The following is an 18,820-nucleotide window of genomic DNA, read 5'->3' as shown; positions in this document are numbered from 1 at the left end:
GCGTCCTAGGCCCGCCCCCAAGTGGACGCCGCGCCTGCGCCGTTTCCTGCAGACCCGGAAGCGTATCCGCGAGATAATCGGGACTCAGGTGAGTGAATTTCCGTTCTTCTGGTTCGGCTCTGCACGTCGTCGGACCCCCTTCATTTTCCGCAACTCGACTTCGGGGTTCGAAGCCTAGGTCAAAGTCTCGGAGCCTGTCCTCTCTCTCGCTGTCAGGTCGTCTCTGTCCCGCGTCACCCTGAGCTCCTCGAGTCCGGCGCCGTGTGGGGCGCGGCCGTCCGCGCGCTTTCGCCCCGCTCCCCGTCTCCCTCACTGGTCGGTGGCCGCACGGTGTTCGACGCCCTCGGGCAGAGCGGAAGCGGGGGGGGGAGGGCGCCATGTGGCGTTTGCGAGCTGTCGGAAAGTTTCTGGAGAAAGGACGGCAGAGTGGGAGAGCGGACAAGCAGCTGGAGGAAGAATAGACAGGAGAGAGAGAAGTAGAAATGCAGAGAGGGAGCGGGACAATGGGAAAAAAGAAACAAGGAGAGAGACGTTTCCAGAGAGAAGCACGCAGTAGAGAAAGGATGAGACCTGCATGTCAGTGAGAGTTGAGCTGATTGGTTGTGGAACATTAAGTTGTGAAGCAGTGGTTTGTACGTTACACAGAAGCGTATGAGAATTTAGAAACCATTTGTGTTTCTAAAGGTACTGGCTCTTCTAATTACTGCCAGTTCTAGTTCTAATATCGTAGCAGACGACACCGTGCGCAGCCCCTTATGCATCCTGCAGGCCGACCTCTGAGTCAGTTCCAGGTCTTCCTCTTTGCGCAGAAAGTGAGAGAGAGGCCAGACCCTCTGACACCACCTGGCGCTTTTTCAAACGCATGTGAACTCTATTTAGTTCCCACCGTTTTTCTGAGTTTGATATTTTCCCAAAGTTTTTTCCCCTCTAACGTCTATCGTTTAGATGATGAGATTGAAATGCATTCTATTCTTTATCATACATTGAAACTTTCGTATCTTAGCTGATTTGACAGTGCTTCACTGTGCGTTGGTGTGAATGTTGATAATCAAAACGTTATGTAACCAGTTATTTTATACTCAGTGCCCTTCCTGTGTCATTTAATTAGTAAGCTCAAGTCTCCAAGTAAGTAGTTACAATATACCCCTCAAGTCTGCTTTGTCCTTTTTGTGCAAGTGTGGAATTATGGGCTGAATTAATGTGGCGTTTTCTTCCAACAGAGCTCATCTGTTCATAATGATGAAGAGATTGCTCTACAATTGAAATTCCTGCCTGTTTCCCAGGAATGATAGCTACTTACAATTTCATGTTTAAATATTTTTCTGGGAAAGAGAAATTGAATGCCTGATACTGACTGAACTTAAATATAAACCTAAAATATGTGCTTCTCTGACTCAGGAATATCAAGGAACTCTTGAATAAAGACAGATCCGTTCTACTGCCCTGTCCAGCCTTTTCAAATTTCAGTTTTACCAAGCTCTTACTCAACTTAGACCTTTTCAGGGTAACTTAATGGAGTCATTCATCATGAGGAATTCCGAGTCTAACCAAACGAGATCCTTGAAATGATTTTCAAAATTGGGACTGTTTGCAGTGGCAATTTTTTGAGAGCAGGTGCCCAGTTAGAATCTGAAATGATTCTCAGCCCTCCAAAAATGATGAACATTAAGAAAGAGGCAGAACCATAAGCTCTAAGACCAAAAAAAGTTGCCCACCTTAATACCTTTCTCCTTTCCTTTTCTCTCTCCTTCCTGCCTCTTTCTGAATCAGGAGTAAGTTTTAAATTTTATTGTGTTATCTGTCTCCTGGCATTAAATTTTTCTATGGTTTCCCCGAACCCCCCAAACAAAAATCTAAACTCGGTATAGCAGTAGCAGTAATTCTGGAGCTGGGATGGCTCTTCAGAGTTAGTCCTAATTGAAGGAAGAGACAAGCTCTTCAGTTCAATATTGATAGTCAGTGCTGGCTACACAGCTAGAGGCCATGAACTTAGAGGAAGCAGTTCCTTTGGCCAAATACGCAGTATTCAGAATACAGTGGAAGCCAGACATGTGCATATTTCTTAAAAGGGGAGGGGTATTTGGACTATGAGTGAAAAAAATCTCATTCATCAGTGTATGTGAGTTTATTGTTCCTCATTCCCTCTTACAATGGGCAGCAGATGACGATCTTTTCCCCATACTTAGTTTCTCCATGTGTGTGAAAAAAAATCCATTTGCTTTAGTTTTCCTACCTCTTCCCTGATCAGTCAACGTTTTCTCTGCTTGTGTCCCCTGAATCCTGTTCTCTAAATATGACAGTGTCCCACGCTTTACCCTTGAAGCTCTTCTCGATAATACCCACCTTTCTTTTTCACCTTCTTTATGGCTTTGACACCATACGTATATCTCCATTTACCCTGCAGACCTCTCCCAGGAACTTAGAATCCTGTGTGCATGTATCACCTAAACTCTACTGGGACATCCAACAGGTACCTCTACCTTCATAGTCCTCATGTGACTTCCTGAGCTCCGCAAATGATGTCCTGTATAGTCCTATCTCAGGTAAGGGAGACGCTGCCCTTCCTGGGGCTTAACTGAACACTTTGCATGTATTTTAAATATGGGAAGGATTGTAACATGTGTAATTGTTTTCATCTAAAGTAGAAAGCAAAATCACATCTTTACATCAGATGTGTGGCAAAGACCATCATTTCCAAAATTCATTTCAGACATGGAGAGAAATATTAGATCTCAGCCATGCCTGCTCTGCTTCCAGAAGTCCCTCCCTGCCTTCCTCTCCTGCAGTATCCTCCTCCCTGTTCACACTGCTCGGGTCATGCAGGACTCTTGCCTTTCCCTGAGGACACTGTAGCTCTGGCCTCAGGACTTTCCTGGGTTCTGTCTCTGCTTAGAGCTCACTAGCATGTCAGCTGCAGGTGGCAGACAACTTCCTTCCCAGGTCTTTGATCTGATACCAGTGTCTCCACAGAGACTTCTGTGATCTCTCCACCTTCCTGTGACACCCTAACTGCACGCTCACTCCCACCTCTGGTCCCTGTCCACTGCTCTGCAAATTTCTTTCTGATCCTTCCCATTCCACTGTCTGGATCCTGGGGGCAGCAAGGCTCCAAAAGGAGAGCTGAGCTAGAAGGTGGGAGGTGGGCTGGGCTTGTCCTCTTGGCTCAACCCCGGCTTCCCATTGGAGTGCTCAGGTGTTTTGCAAGTAATTCTCCTGTGGCCCCTACCAGAGAGTCCCTTTCCCTTGGTCAGCCTGGGACCAAGCCTTAATATATTAAAGTGGATTCTGTTCTCTGCACAGCACTGAACACCCAGACTGCCTCCTGCATTTCTAAGGGCTGAGATCAGCTGTGATCCACGGAGGAATGAGGAGATGTGCGTGGGTCTGGTCAGGGCTGGGACTGTGTCCTGGAGGAGAACTCGGTGCAGCCCAGCTCCCCACTGCTGCTGGGTGTTGGGGCTTCACCAGGAGGGGCACACTCTGAAGAAGTGTCAGGGACGTCTCTGGTTGGGCCTCCTGCAGGAGCTGCGTTCCACTGCATCCCCACCCTCAGGGCAGTGGGCAGCAGAGGACCCATCTTTCCACATGGCGAGGTTCTCTTTTGTGAGTGTGGCTGTATTAGGGGAAGGGGATGTGTTCATTTTGAGCATTAAGCACCGTGTTTTTGATATTCAGGATTAACTTTTAAAGACTCTTGTTACATAAGGAAGAAGCCTGAAAAAGGAAGAAGAGGAAAGAAAAAGTCAGAAATGGCTGTTACTCAGGTAAAGCAGTGATCTCATTTGTTGTTCCCCCCTTTGGGAAGTGCTGGATGTGGGACTGCTGATGTCCCAGAACCCTGCAGCCTGCTGTGTCTGCTGACACTCACCCGGCCATCCTCAGCCTGGCTCAGCCCCACTAAGACTCCATCTCACTGGGACCAGTGACGTGGATCATGTGAGGAGGCTCCATTGGTTGTGGTTCTGGGAAGTAACTACCATTTTCGCTGATCTTTCCAAAAAGTTAGTATTTTATTGTTTAATGTGTCTGCTGTGTTATTTAGCTCTGCCCTGATATTCATTCTTTCCTTCCTTTTGCTTTATGTTAATTTAGTTTCTTCTTTTCTTGATTGAGGTATAAAGTTTGTTTATTTGAGTTTGTTCTATGTTCTGGACTTAAAGTTTTACTACCTTAGACTTCTTACTGTGAATTTATTACATAAGTTTCAGTATATTTGTTTTAATTTTGCTTTCTGAAATCTTGTCCTACTTTTACGTGTTGGTTATTTGAGAGTGTTTAATTTTCACATACTTGTCAGATTTTATATATCCTCAGCTCTTGATTTCTGCATTCATTCCATTGTGCACAAAAAATTAGAATGATTTCAAGTTTCTTAAACTTATTTAAAGATTTGTTTTAACCTAACCTGTGCTATATCAAGTAGAAGTTCCTGTGTGTTTTAGAGGAAGTAGTTTCTGACGTTGTTGGATAGAGTGTTCTCTGCAGGTCTGCAAAGGCTATAAGCTGCATAGTGTTGTTGAAGCCCTCTGTTTATTTCTTGATCTTCTGTCTGGTTATTTTTTCCATAAATGCTTATAGAGCATGAAGTGTCTCCCAAGTATTGTGCTGCTCTCTAATTATATCCGTGTTTCCTTCATACACTGGAGTAGGTTGATGTTGGGCTCATACTTGTAATTATATCTCCTGGGGTGCCTGCCCCCTTAATAGGTAAAGTTCTTTTTCTCTTTTGACAATTTGTATCCTAAAGGCTATATTTTAAAACACAAGAGTGGCCACCCCTGTTCTTTCTAGGTTTCCATTTACATTTCCTTTGCCGTCTTTTCACTTTTAGCCTGTGTGAGTCCTTTGAACAAAAGTGGATCTCTTGTTCACAGCATGTAGTTTGATCTTGATTTCTTTTCCTCTCCAGTCATTGTATGTCTTTTAATTCAGGCCTTAATTCATTCAAATTGGACACAGTTATTCATAGTGAAGGGCTTGTATAACCTTATCTGGAGTTTTATGTGTTTTTAAGCTTTTGTTTTTTCTGTTCTTCTTTCATTGTAACTTCATGGTCTTCCTTTAGAAATTCTTGGGCTGTGCAAGTTGCTGCATTTGAGTAATCCCACCTACTCTGGAGGCTGAGGCAGAAGGATCCCAACTATGTAGCAAACCTGGAGAAATCAGTGAGACCCTATCTAAAATAAATAAGACAGAAAGTAATTGAACTGTCTTAATTTGTATCTAGGCCCTCTCAAATTCTCCATTTTATAAGGACAGTTTTGCCTGGTGGTGTATTATTAACTGGCGCTGTGTTCCATCAGCGCTGTGAATGTATCATCAAAGCTAGCAGAGTTTCTGCTGAGAGATCTCCTGGCACTACTAGAAGCACACTCTTAGCTGGGAAGTCACTTTCTCTTGCTGTTGTCAAGCCTTTTTTTGTCTCTGGCTTTTAATAGTTCCATTATGATGTGTTTTGGTATAGATCTTTTAAATTGTTCTGGTTGGATTTCTCCAAGCTGTTTGAATTTGTATGTCCACCTTTCTCATATTTGATAAACTTGGGACAATCTTAATTTCAGATAAACTCTCTACCCTTTTCTTCCTCTTGTGAAATGCATATGATGAAGACTTTCTTATAAGTCCCTTAAGCCTTTCCATTTTCTTCATTTTTCCCCCCTAAGGGATGAAGAGTTCCAACCTCTTACATGTTTTCTGAGGTTTTTCCCAAGGGCAGTTGGTTGCTGTGTTATTAAATTCTTGTTCCCATGAAGGAGGTAACACCCAGAGCTTCCTGCTCCTCTGTCTTGCTGACATCATTCCTTCAGAATAGTTGCATAATGCTTTTCACGGATCAGGGAGTGTCTTTTACTTAAGTGCCATGATAGATTTGCTAATGGAAATGTAAGGTGTGTCAGGTGTACGTGTCGTGTGCATGTGTGTTTCATGAGAAATGATGAGGGAGGAAGATTATTTTCATTGCTTTTAGTTGCTATATTTAAGTAACATTTTTTTTTCCAGGTTATAGTCAGGGTATCTGTTCATTTTTTAAAAATTCAGCTGTTTTCTGTTTTCCACCTTTAATTTCTTTACTGATCCCAGCTCAGGCATTTTGTGCATTAGTGATGGGCTGGAGCCTGAACAGCCCTCTTTTCTCCTTCACTAGGAGGAAGTGCATCCAGTGCTTGCTGTCAGTCATGGTGTTCGGCGAAATGTGCCTGGTAAATATCAGGCTCAGTAGTTTTACCTTTTCAAGTTACATTCTTTTGGCTGCTTTTAAATTTTTCAGTAATTCTTTAAATATTTCTGCATTACATACTTTTTCTGTTGACCTGTTAAATTCATTATATTATTAAAAAATTTCTGGGCTGGGGATATAGCTTTGAGATAAAGTTCTTGCCTGAGTTGTGTGAAGCCTTGGGTTTGATGCCTGTACCACACTTTTTCAAAAAACTCCTAATCTTACAGTTTTATTAAACTAATGAATTCCATTGGACTTTTGGTAATGCCTAGATATCTTAATTTAAATGGGTAAAGTTGTGAATATATTTTTCGTATGAATATTTAGTAGGGATTGGAGTTCTAGTCCCATTATATAAGTTTTCATGTTGTACTGTTTTAAATATCCTAATAAACACTAGTATTTTATGCTTTTTACTTTTTCATTATCCCTATATGCTGAATGATGATAAAATAAAAAAAATCATTCAGAGAGAGTCCTTTTCAATTTGTTGATTTAAGTGTAATGCGTGTTCATGAGTATATGGATATACAATTCCATGGTCTTTATTAGGTCACATTATTATTCTTAATATGTATTTTAATTTTTTTTGCAATGTTTTAGCTCAACTGTAGGGCCTCATGGATGTTAGGCAAGTGCTCTACCACTGAGCTACATCCCAACCCCAAGATTCAGTTTTTGAATAGTAGTAGAAACTATGTCTTGGATCACTTCCTTTTCCTTAAATCACTACAATATCTTGATAATGTATTGGTAGCAGTGAGAAAAATGTAATATGTGTGCATGTGTGTTTGTGTATAAATAAGGAGCGTTTATACCGATTCATGACATTATCCTGAACTCGTTTTCAGTTTTCTCATTTAGGGAATCTAATGTCACTTTGTATTTGATGCTATATCTCTCGCTGAACTGTTTGATTCTTTAGCTTTAATTCTGATTCCCAGGCATGTAGGTTCAGCTGTGTGCTCTGCCATTTTTAGTTCTTTGACCTGAGGAGAGTCTTTAAGTGTGATGTAGTTTTTTCCATATTAAGAGGGAAACATTTCTCTTGAGGGCTACTATGTTTTTCTATGAATTACATAAGTAAGGCAGTTAGAATGATATGTAGTACCATAAGTGTCTAGAAGCTTTAGCTGTTATTATTGTTGTCATTATCGTGGTTTTAGATTCTGATCTATCTTTCGTTTTTTTGGTACCGGGGATCAAACTTGGGACCTTGGGCTGATCTGTCTTTCAAGCTGCTGTGCACTGTCATTTCTCAACACAGGACTCATCCTCTGGCTCATATAGATACTGAGTATCACTTTTCATAGAGAAAACCCTGTGCTGTTTTTTCATTTGTGAGTTTCTTATATTGTCCACAAAATGAGAAATCTGTATTTGATTTAAAATATATTATAACCTCATGTAAAAGTATAACACAACCCAATAATAAAGATACAACATGCTGAAAAATACCCTATATTATATAAATATGTAGGAAAGACAAACTTACTCCTATGCATTTGCCACACAGAAAGTTGTGACTGCAGATGTGAGAATTTTTCTCCACATACCAAGCAAGCAATTCTGTGAGGGATGCTTTCTAATTCAATCTGATTCTGACACTGTGTATGTAGAAATAGCCTAGATCCCACTGTTGAAGCCTCAGACCCACAGAAGTTTTCCTACTTCAGATGACAGCTACAGGCAGACGCTGCAGCCTATGGTTCTGAATGACCAGCTATAAATGGGGGTTTCCATTTCTACGACCTCATTCTGGGATTCTAAGAATTTGCTATAGCATCTCACAAAAACCAGCGAACACTTACCCATAGCATTTCTTATAACATTTGTTAAAAAGCTGAACACCCAGATAGAAAAGATGCATAGGGTAAAGTATAAGAGAAAGAACACGGTGTGTCCGTGCCTTCTGTGGATGCTTTACCTTCCAGAAACTTCTAGACATCCATCCGATTGCTTCTTTGAACCTGTCCTTTTGAGTTTCAATGAAGGCTTATGGCATAGTAGGACAGTTCAGTGTTATACCCAAGTATGACAGTTCAGTGTCACAGCCAAGTGCTCCAGCTCAGTGTTCTAGCTCTGGGTTGTAGCTACCTCACTTTGAAGACTTGTGGATCTGAAAGTCACTTGAAGAGGTGGCGTAAAAAACCCTGTATTACACCAACAGGCTCAGAGTTTGTAGTCTAAAATCTGAACGCCCAGCAGAAATGGGAGCTTCCTTATATAGATATCTACGAGGTAGGCGAGAATGCTCACTTATGTAGGGGGCAGAGTTACAGAACATTCCTGAAACACATTCTGGGCAGCATGCTCACAAAAGCAGAGGGCTAGAGTTAACAGAACATTCTTGAAAGGTCACAGTTCAGACAGTTACAAAACATTTTGATACATTGGGCAGGAGCCCAAGCAGTACAGACTTAACATTTCTGGGACAGAACGTTTTGTGGGAAAAAACATGGAGGCAAGGCAAGGACCTGTCTTATTGTGTATTATTGTTCTATCAATATCATTGAATTGCTGATCAATTCAAATATTAGACATCTTCCCTTCCCTGGAGTGAATGTCAACAGTCTAAGACTACCTAGGTCTTCATGATGAGCAGCACCTGTCCTGAGGCTGCCTGGGGACCTCTGGCCACAATTTAACCTCATTGGCATATAAAACCATCTTTATCACCAGAGATTCAAAGTGAGCTATGTCAAGAAACTCCTGACATCACAGCATAGACCAAGCGCATTCGTTCCAGTTGAATCAGCCATTACATTTATCTTCATTTTGTGTGGAGATTATAACTTTGGCCAGTTCCTCGTGGTGATGTATGGTTTTCATTTTAGGGTCTGTTGACATTCAGGGACGTGACCATAGAGTTCTCCCAGGAGGAGTGGGAAGACCTGGCCCCTGCTCAGAGGACTTTATACAGGGACGTGATGTTGGAGAACTACAGGAACCTGGTCTCCCTGGGTGAGGGTGACTTCCTTCCAGAAGTCAGATCTACTCTGTGTGTCTGCGTTTTCCCCTGTGTCTTCATGGAATCTTCTGTATTGTTTGATTGAGATAGATACCCTGTTGCCTCTGAAATGTGAAGCTTCAGCATATGGCATCTGGACCTTAAGGTGATCTTTCTTCAGGTGTTCTGCCTCCATTGTGATAGATATGTCACTAGTGGTTCCGGAGCCTTTTAGCAGACTTTTAAAATAAACCAGTTTCCTGTATTTTATCCCTGTGCTTTTGAATCATTGGTCCTTGGATGAGAGCTAGATATCTACAAGGAACAGTGAAATATTTGCCTAGATCACTCTGTAATCTCCTTCTCAAGTAAACAGGGCTTTAGTCTGGAAAATCCACCACATATCACACACCTTTCTTTTTCCAAGCAGGAAGCTCTCCTTTTGACTTGAACATTGTCTCCATGTTGGAGCGAGGAGGAGAGCCCTGGAGTGTAGATGACCAGGTGAAAGTGTCCAGAAACTCAGATTGGTGGGAATGTGTCAAAGGTGTGACCACAGGTAAGAGCTCAGATGGGCAGAGGAAGCTGCAACATTAAAGAGTGTTTGGGAAACTTTGGTAGTAGAAGTCTGTGGGAAAAAAGTTTACTTCCTCTGCTCTCAGAGAGTAGGCTTTTCTTTACCATCATTTGTCATTGAGCACTGGATGGCAGGTTCTTTTACCTGACAGTTGTGCTGCATCTTTGAGAAAAAGCTAGCATCTCCGTCATGGAGGATAATGCTGTGTCATTGGTGTCTGTGAACTCTTCAGTTTCCAACTCTGCTGTGTGGGAAGGGTCCTTTTGTGTCTCTTGTATGACTTCTGTTTTTGAGTCCGTCTGATGCTCAGTTCTCCATAAACATCAGAAGTCTGTGTCATCCTGATCCCTACACCATGCTCCATGTCCATGTTTGACCCCATTTCTGTGCTTAGAAGATCTAGTTGGGAGATGGGAAACCATAGCTTCTCATCCTTACTCCTGAGACCCCAGAAACCACACTGAGCTGACCCATCTGTCTCTCCCTGCTGTGCTTACTCAGCCCTTTCTTGCATCCTGCTTTTAACACTTCTCAGCTATGTGTAATGAGAGTGTGTTAGATCTTCTGTGATTGTTATTCTTCAGAACTGTAAAAAAGTAGGCAACAGGCTGGTCTTGTCTTTGATCAGTGGTCCTCTGTGGGGAGCACGTACTCAGTCTTTCAGGCTCTTAGCATGAGGTATGTGGACAGAACAGATTTCCATCTCAAGGTCCTCCCAAATCCTTCTGTTCTGTGTATTAGCTTTTGCTCTCTTCCACTCCTCTTACTAGTCTGTGAATGTAGAAAAACCTAGATTGTTATTTTCCTTTTCTTTTTCTTTTTGTGATGTTTTGCTTGTGCTATTTATTTCTTTTTGTTTCTTTTTTGATACCAGGGATATAACCTAGAGTTACCCTACCACTGAACTATATCCCTGACTTTTAAAATTTTTTCTTTTTTCAAATAGGTTCTTTCTGTGTTGCCTAGGCTGGAATTAAGCTTGCATTGCTCCTGCCTCAATTTCCAAAGTAGCTGACACACAGTTAAATTTGCTTTTGACACAAATTTCTGTGGTCGAATTCCTAGGGTCTTTTTCTTATGTGATAACCCACTTTGAGGTTACTTGTAGCTTCTTGTGGACTATTCCATCGAGTGCATGCATTTATATAACAATTCATGAGGGAGAGTAGTTTGTCTTGTATGTTTGACTCTCATTCTCCCACCTGCCAGGTGTCCCTGAAAACCCTGACTGTGGTTCTCAACCTGTCTCAGGATACAATAAACCGTAGAAACCACACTGAGCTGTCCCAGCAGATACAAATGTCAGTAGCTCTTGACTGAGCCTTATTTCCAGCTGCCTTCGGTTTTGAGGATTGTCACAGAATTGTATTTCTGTGGCATCATGACAGTGTTGGCCACGTATGGTGACAGTCATCTCCTTTGAGCCAGCGATCAGTGACAGAGAAATCTCTTAACAACACATTTCTCAGGTTCATGGTCTTATGCATGAGACTTTGCAGTAAACTATCATTGTCTGAAGTTCGTGAAGATGCATTTTTGAGTTAACACAGAATGACTGTTTCATTCCCTATCTTTCTCTCCGTCTGAGTTTCCTGTGATGTTCACCTGGTCCCTGTTACCCCATCTTTGGTGCTGTCCTCTTCTCCGGCTCTCATTTGCTGCTTATGCTGTTGACTGTTCTGCTCATTTGGCTGCCACTAATAGTGATACTACGGAAAGTCATTTCCACTAGGGGTCATTTACTTATTTCCTCCATAAGGTTACATGTGTTTTCCTGGTAACATTTATGAAGTCGAATATATTAATTTTGTATAAGTTCATGTTTATATTCATTCATTCATACCGACAACTCTATAATAAGGACATTGGATCCAGTCCTTTTCTGGGGAGGTTTTTGGTGACTGACTCAACTTCTTTGCTGTTGATCTCTTTTAGATTTTCTACTTCCTTGTTCTTGTGTATTACTAAACTTTAATCAATTTTTTCTTGGTCATCATATCTGTTGTACAATACTGTTTCTTTCTATTTGCAAAGAGCCATTCGGTTGTAAAGCCCCATCTCTTCTTTCTGCTTTTAATTTAGTCTTTTCTCTTCTCTTAATCTAGCTATGAGTTTAATAAATTTTCTAGGACTTTTATGTGTAAAACCTCATAGTTTCAGGATTCTCTAGTCCTATTTCGTATTTAGTATTTTTCAGCTCTATCATTTGTTACAGTAGTTGTCCATTATTGTGTGGCCTACATTCCAAGACCCCAGGTAAAGAACTGTATATGCAAATGGTACCAAATTCTGTATATACTGTGCCTTTTCTTATGCATACATAACTAAGATAAGGTTTTACTTTTTTTGTACCATGGATCAAACTCAGGACCTTGTGCTTGTCCATTGAACTACATCCCTGACCCTGATAAGGTTTTACTTTCAAATGAGGCACAGTATAGTATTAAGTGCTGCTAACAATAGACTATGAAAAACTAATAGGTGACTTGTCTCTTTCTGGTCTCTCAGAACATTTTTTTGCCATGATTTCACTCTTCTTGCAATGAGAAATGCCCATTTGCTCTGAATGACACAGTCATTATGACATAAGGTCAGGCCATTACTGGCCTTCTGGCAACAAATGATAAGGCAGATCTTCTGCCTTGGGTTGTCCTTGATCATTAAGTCATGGCATGACAATGCTTGGGGATCCTCAACAGTTGCTAGCTTCTTTCATCTGTTGTTTTTGTTTTGCTTTTCAATTTCACTAACAATATTAAGGTAGACTTCACGCTAGACTTGTTTCTTCAAAGCTTTCTCTGTCTACTTAGCCAAAGAATCATCACTTTGTACCCATTTCCATCCAAGATTGCTGTACTCTTGATAAAAGATAAATTGATTTTGTGTGTGGGAACAGAGTTAATTCACCATTTTCTCTTCTTGGCTATTTCAAGATTTTTGCTTTCATATCCTGCTTAGAACATTTCTGCACATAATCTTTTAGAATATATATTTTGTTAAATATATACCTAGAACTTACGTGTCACTCACCATGATAAATTTCATTAAAGGTATTTTAGGAGATGTGAATCTGCCTTCTTCCACACCATCACACTGCTATCCTATTAACTCTTTTGCATTCCCCCCACACACATACCTGAACTCTTATTCCCAGAGTTACAAATAGGACAGTTTTATGCCTCTTGCTGCATGCATTTCCCTAGTGCAGTTGCATTCCCACAGATTTACCAGCACAAACTCTGCTCCCTCATGCTCATTACTCCCTGCCCTCCATGCTAGCTTTCCCTATAGTATCGCTTGATGTGGATGCACTGTACTATTGCTGCTTACTATACATCTGTTCTTCTACACATTCAGATTTGCAAAGGACTCCCACACTAACCTTGCAGTGTAAGGAAAGACACCTGCTCAGCCTTTAGATGTTCTCATGACACTACGTAAATCAGTGTGTGGTGTTGTTGACTTAGATGACATTGTCTGTGAGGGATGGCTGAGTGACACACATAGCTGAGCTCTTCTCTTTCCTTTGAAATGTTACTTTCCATGCTTCTTGTATTTACTGTGACATCTTATATTATGTACTGCCTGTGTAAATAGGTATTCTTGACAACATGTCTCAGCTTGCAGGCCAAAAATTAAATCCTGTTTCTCTCACTAATAATCTGTAAATCAGTTAGGAACATATGTTATTTGTCCTGGTGTCCTTAATGAAAAAATAATGGCAAATTACCTCCAATTTTTTAAATACTTAGTGTTTTGAAATTGGTAAGTGTAATGGCTATTTTATAGTAAATACTTTAATATTCTTTGTTCATAAGGCTGATCAACCTCTTTTTATGATGATAGATACTTTTCATGTCTAATTTATCTCTGTCTTCCATTAGAAATACCATAAACTAGTATGCTTAAACCACAAAATGTTATTCTCAAAAATTTGGGGGCTGAAAATTCTAAGTTACCCACTGAATTAGTTTATGTAATATAAGATTTTGGTAATAGTTTGTTTGAAATTGAACATTTCTGCAGTTGATTTGAATTACATGCAATCAAACTTTTATTGAAATCTATTCCTTTCATTTTCCTGAAAATTGAAAATCATAAATTTTTATAAGTCTTCAATATAAGTACTATTTCTTTTGGAGTAATGTCATGTGTTTCCATAACAGAATTATTTATCATCTATAATCAGAACCTGGTGGTTTCTTATATTTCATAGATACCTCTCCTAAATCTGTCATCAAGGAATTTCCTCCAAAAAGAAAAAGTGATACAGGAGAAATGTTCCAGACAGTAATGTTGGAAAAACATAAAATCCATGACATTGAAGAATTGTGCTTCAAAGAAATCCAGAAAAATATACATGACTTTCAGGGCCATTGCAGAGAGGGTGGAAGATTTGACATAGGATTCTGTGTGACTCACAAGGAAAATCTCAATGGTAGAAGAGATGACTGTGGTAGAAAGGATACAGGAAAGAAACATGTTAAAAATTGTCTCGGATTAAGCTTTCAATCACATCTGCCTGACCTGCAGCTATATGCAAAAGAAAGGAACATTTATGAGTGTAATTATATTGAGCAGTCTATCAACATTGATTCCTCGCATTCATGCCACGAAAGTAATTCTTCTAGTGTCAAAACAAACATTTCTCATGAATATGAAAATGATTTTATTGATTGTTTGTTTTTCACACAAGAACAGGACATGCACATTAGTACAAAACCTTATGGATGGAATGACTGTGGCAAATCTTTTAACCAAGGCCCACTATTTACTATGTATCAGATAGTCCTGGAGGGAGAGAGAGAAATTATATGTGATATATGTGGCAAGATCTTCAATCAGAAATCAAATCTTATAAATCATCGGAAGATTCATACAGGTGAGAAACCATACAAATGCAATGAGTGTGGAAAAGTCTTCAGTCGTATTTCTCACCTTGCACAACATCAGCGAATTCATACTGGAGAAAAACCTTTCAAATGTAATGAGTGCAGCAAGGTTTTCAGTCACAAGTCATACCTAGCAAATCATCAGAGAATCCATACTGGAGAGAAGCCTTACAAATGTAATGAATGTGGTAAAGTCTTTAATCAAATTTCACACCTTGCAAATCATCGTAGAATTCACACTGGAGAGAAACCATACAAATGTAATGAATGTGGCCAACTATTCCATCAAATTTCACACCTTGCCCAACATTGAACAATTCACACTGGAGAGAAACCTTTCAAATGTAATGAATGTGGCAAAGTCTTTAGTCGCAGTTCTTACCTTGTACAACATCTGATAATTCACACGGGAGAAAAACCTTATAAATGTAGTGAATGTGGCAGTCTTTAACCATATTTCACACCTTGTACAACATCATAGAATTCATACAGGAGAGAAACCTTACAAATGTAATGAATGTGGCAGTGTTTTCAGTCATAAGTCATCCCTAGCAAATCATCAAAGGATCCATACTGGAGAGAAACCTTACAAATGTAAAGAATGTGGTAAAGTGTTTAGTCGTAATTCTTATCTTGCAGAACATTTGATAATTCACACTGGAGAGAAACCTTTCAAATGTAATGAATGTGGCAAGGTATTCAGTCGCAATTCCCACCTTGCATGTCATCGTAGCATTCATACTGGAGAAAAACCTTATAAATGTAATGACTGTGGGAAGGTCTTCAGTCAAAACTCATATCTTGCATGTCATCAAAGAATCCATACTGGAGAGAAACCTTACAAATGTAATGAATGTGGCAAAGTGTTCAGTCTAAACTCATCTCTGGCGCATCATCGGAGAATTCATACTGGAGAGAGACCTTATAAATGCAGTGACTGTGACAAAGTGTTCAGTCTAAACTCATCTTTAGCACATCATCGGAGAACTCATACTTGAGGAAAACCTTAGAAAATGTAAACAGTGTCTGAAGATCTTTAGTCAGATTTGACAGCTTGTGCATAGGATCACTTCAGGAGTGAAATCTTACAAGTTCATTGAGTGTTACAAAGCTGTTTGTTTAAGCCTTACTAAGCATGTAGTCCATACTGGAAAAAATATCTCAAGGTCTTCTATGACAGTTCCTAAGTTGGACTTCATTGGAGATTTCATCCCAGAAAGAAAGCTGAGAAGTGAATGAGGCAAAAGTCTTCAGTCAGTGTTCAAGCCTAAGAAGCTTTGGATTCCTGCTGGAAAGATAATTTTCATGTATTGTAAGTGAGACAGGCCTTGAGTTATCGTTTAACATTATCATTTAACACATAACCATATGCTAATCCATAGTGGAGAGAAACCTTACCGATGTAACAATGCCTTAAGGTGAAAATGTGACATTAGCATTCACCAAAAAATTCATAGTTGAAGAAAACCTCACAAAGGAATAAGAATGGCAAATCTGTGATTATGCAGTCAGGCCTCAGTACACTAGTGTATCCACAAAAATGTAATCAGTTTTGCAAATCCTCTTTTCACTGCTTACACTTGAAGACATATCAGATAACCCATGCTGAAGAGACATTGTAGAAATGTGATGAATGTGCAAATTCAAACCTCGCATAACACTGGATAATTTGTACATGGATGATGTTTTACAGATGCAATGAGGATGGCAAAACCATCATGAATTCAAGCAATATCCCAATGAGTACTAAAGAACAACTTATTAAAAACCATAATACATGTACAACAGACTTCTAGCTCTCAGAATTCACTAGGGCATCAAATGATGTCTTGAGGAAGCCATACAAGGGCAATGGGCATAGTAAGGCTTTTTATCCAAGCACCAGAACTATAGAATAGTTGAACTGGGGAGAAACCTTACAGATGTAATTAATATAGTCTTTTGTGAAATATTGATTTTGTGGTCATAAAAGAATTTGTAGAGTGAAACCAGATAAATATAGTGAGCTTAGAAAGTTCACTTTTGCCAAGTGCAGTAGTACATACCTATAGTCCCAGCACATGGGAGGCTGAGGCAGGAAAATAACCACAAGTTCGAGGCTAGCCTGGGCTGCATAGTTAAGGGCCAGCCTGAACTGACCCTGTCTCAAGTTTTCAAAGATGTATCTTCATGATTCACCAAAGAATTCATATTGCAAAGAGCTCTTACACTATAATGTAATCCTCAAATGTACTCCATATCACAGAATTTATATGAATAAGTCCCTTTCCAAAGTGAAACTTTTTGTCTTGCACACTGCAGAATAATTACAAGTTAAACTATATTAACATCCTGATAATACATCAAAGATGGGAGGATATTGGTAAATGGCCAAATACTTTCATATTATAAAATAACTGCATTCCTTGAGTTTTTTTGAAATGATATGTATATTTGAATTTTAATCTGAACTTTAAAACCTATTGAAATACTTTTCTTACAGGCTTTTCATAGAGGTGTCTTCAAAGGCATCAGTAAAATGAAAGGCTTAACCTCAAAGTGAGAAACACTCTTGGCCATGTTCCTTTGGAACAAAGACACTGCCTTTTTAAATTGTTGTTTATATTAAAGAGTATTTGGGCCTGATGTCATGGTACACGCTTATGATCCTAGCCTCTTGGCAGAATGAGGCAGGAAGAGTACATTTGTTGCCAATCAGGGAACTAGTGAGATCCTGTGAAACTAAAAAGTTTCTGTGTGAAACTAAAATACAAAGGACTGGGGATATGGTTCAGTGGTAAACTGTTTCCATAGCATATTCAAGAAGCTGTGTTCAGTTGCCAGTACAAAAGCAAACAAACGAAATACAAGTGCTATCTGGGTCCAAGAACTTCATTCATTGCATGATTCTGGCAAGCATGGCCACATTCATATTTGTATGGGTAAGATGGCCCTTGTCGTGTTTGTCACCCAACGCAGAATTGACAAAATTTTTCCAAATGCTTCTTTCTGGGAACCAAATCGTTGGCAAGCAAAAGCATGTATGAACAAGGGTACCACGTGTGTGTGTATATATATATATGTATATATATATATATGAGGCTGGGAGTGATTTACAATTGTACCAGTCACCTGCTGCTCCATTAATTTGCCAGGAAACGTAAAAGAAATGTCTGCCTCCACATTGAGAGGTTACATGACTCAGACAAGTGCAGCTTGGCAACAAATTCAGTTTGTGAGGGGTCACACATAGCAGAGAACATGCACACTGCAGCACTTCTGAAGTTTCTAATTGCCTTCAGGAAGCTACTGAGTTTATAAGGCCGTGGCATTCTCAACAAAGCGGGTGAAAAACACTAGAGCCCTTGGGACTGTGTGTTCTCCATTCCCATCCCATCCCTTTGACAGACTCTCCCGGTCTTAGCAAGCCCTGTAAGGCCAGTTTGTGGGCCTTGTTATGCTGCAGTCTGCCACACAGTCTTGGCACCTAGTGAGGACCCACTGGAAAGTTGCAGTGACTCAAGACAGTATGTGTCACTGCCTTTATCATTTCACCCTTGGGAATTCTCTGTGCTGCAAAGGGTGTGCCCTGATTGAAAAGCCACCCCTATTCCTTACCTGTGAATGTCAAGATCCAGATTCTCCAAGGCAGGGCTGTTAAGTAAGGATGAAGTTGGTTCAGAATGAATTTAGGACTTTAGCAGATTCCTTGGTGGCCATCACCATCTGTCACTTATACCTAAGAACCTTTCCTTCACAAGCTCCTAGCTTTGTTTACCTTTTGGTAGGGCTGACACGAGTCACTTCTTAATTTTTGTGCTTTCTGTGTATTACCCCCTTGTCCTTATGAGAGTTTCGCTGTAAGCATCCCTGATTATTATTTCTGCTGTATATCATCTCTTGAATGTTTTTCCATTCATTAGTCTTGATTGGTCTTCCATTGGAGGGTAAGCAGAGAATCAGAGGCAGTGTCATACCCTCAGCCACACTGAACCAACAAAGGTTTATAAGGATTAACTGCTGGGTTAAAAAAAATTGATACATTTTAGGTATACAGTGTAATGACATTCATCTTTGGAAATTTGTACCTTTATGTAATCTGTCTTGGTTCTTATTTTTTTCCCCCATTACCCTGCCCTCCCTTCAACCCCACCACCCCTCCCCTTTATACAAAGACATTTTTTCTATTTTCTCATATTCCA

General features: G+C 40.1%; 1 protein-coding gene across 1 annotated transcript; it reads left to right on the top strand.

Annotated features, from left to right (window-relative positions):
* The first annotated feature begins 98 nt into the window (after positions 1-98).
* On the top strand, positions 99-18,699 carry LOC104857208 (zinc finger protein 83-like). Its single transcript, XM_010616973.3, is given in 6 exon segments — positions 99-2,543; positions 3,676-3,764; positions 9,058-9,184; positions 9,601-9,729; positions 13,964-15,080; positions 15,082-18,699. Coding segments are annotated over 5 exon segments (1,944 nt in total). The 5' UTR covers positions 99-2,543; positions 3,676-3,749; the 3' UTR covers positions 15,638-18,699.
* The last annotated feature ends 121 nt before the right edge of the window (positions 18,700-18,820 follow it).

Source organism: Fukomys damarensis, unplaced genomic scaffold (genome assembly GCF_012274545.1).
Source record: "Fukomys damarensis isolate Sample0158 unplaced genomic scaffold, DMR_v1.0_HiC HiC_scaffold_19, whole genome shotgun sequence".
Classification (NCBI taxonomy): Eukaryota; Metazoa; Chordata; class Mammalia; order Rodentia; family Bathyergidae; genus Fukomys; species Fukomys damarensis.
This window is presented reverse-complemented; position numbering and strand designations above follow the sequence as displayed.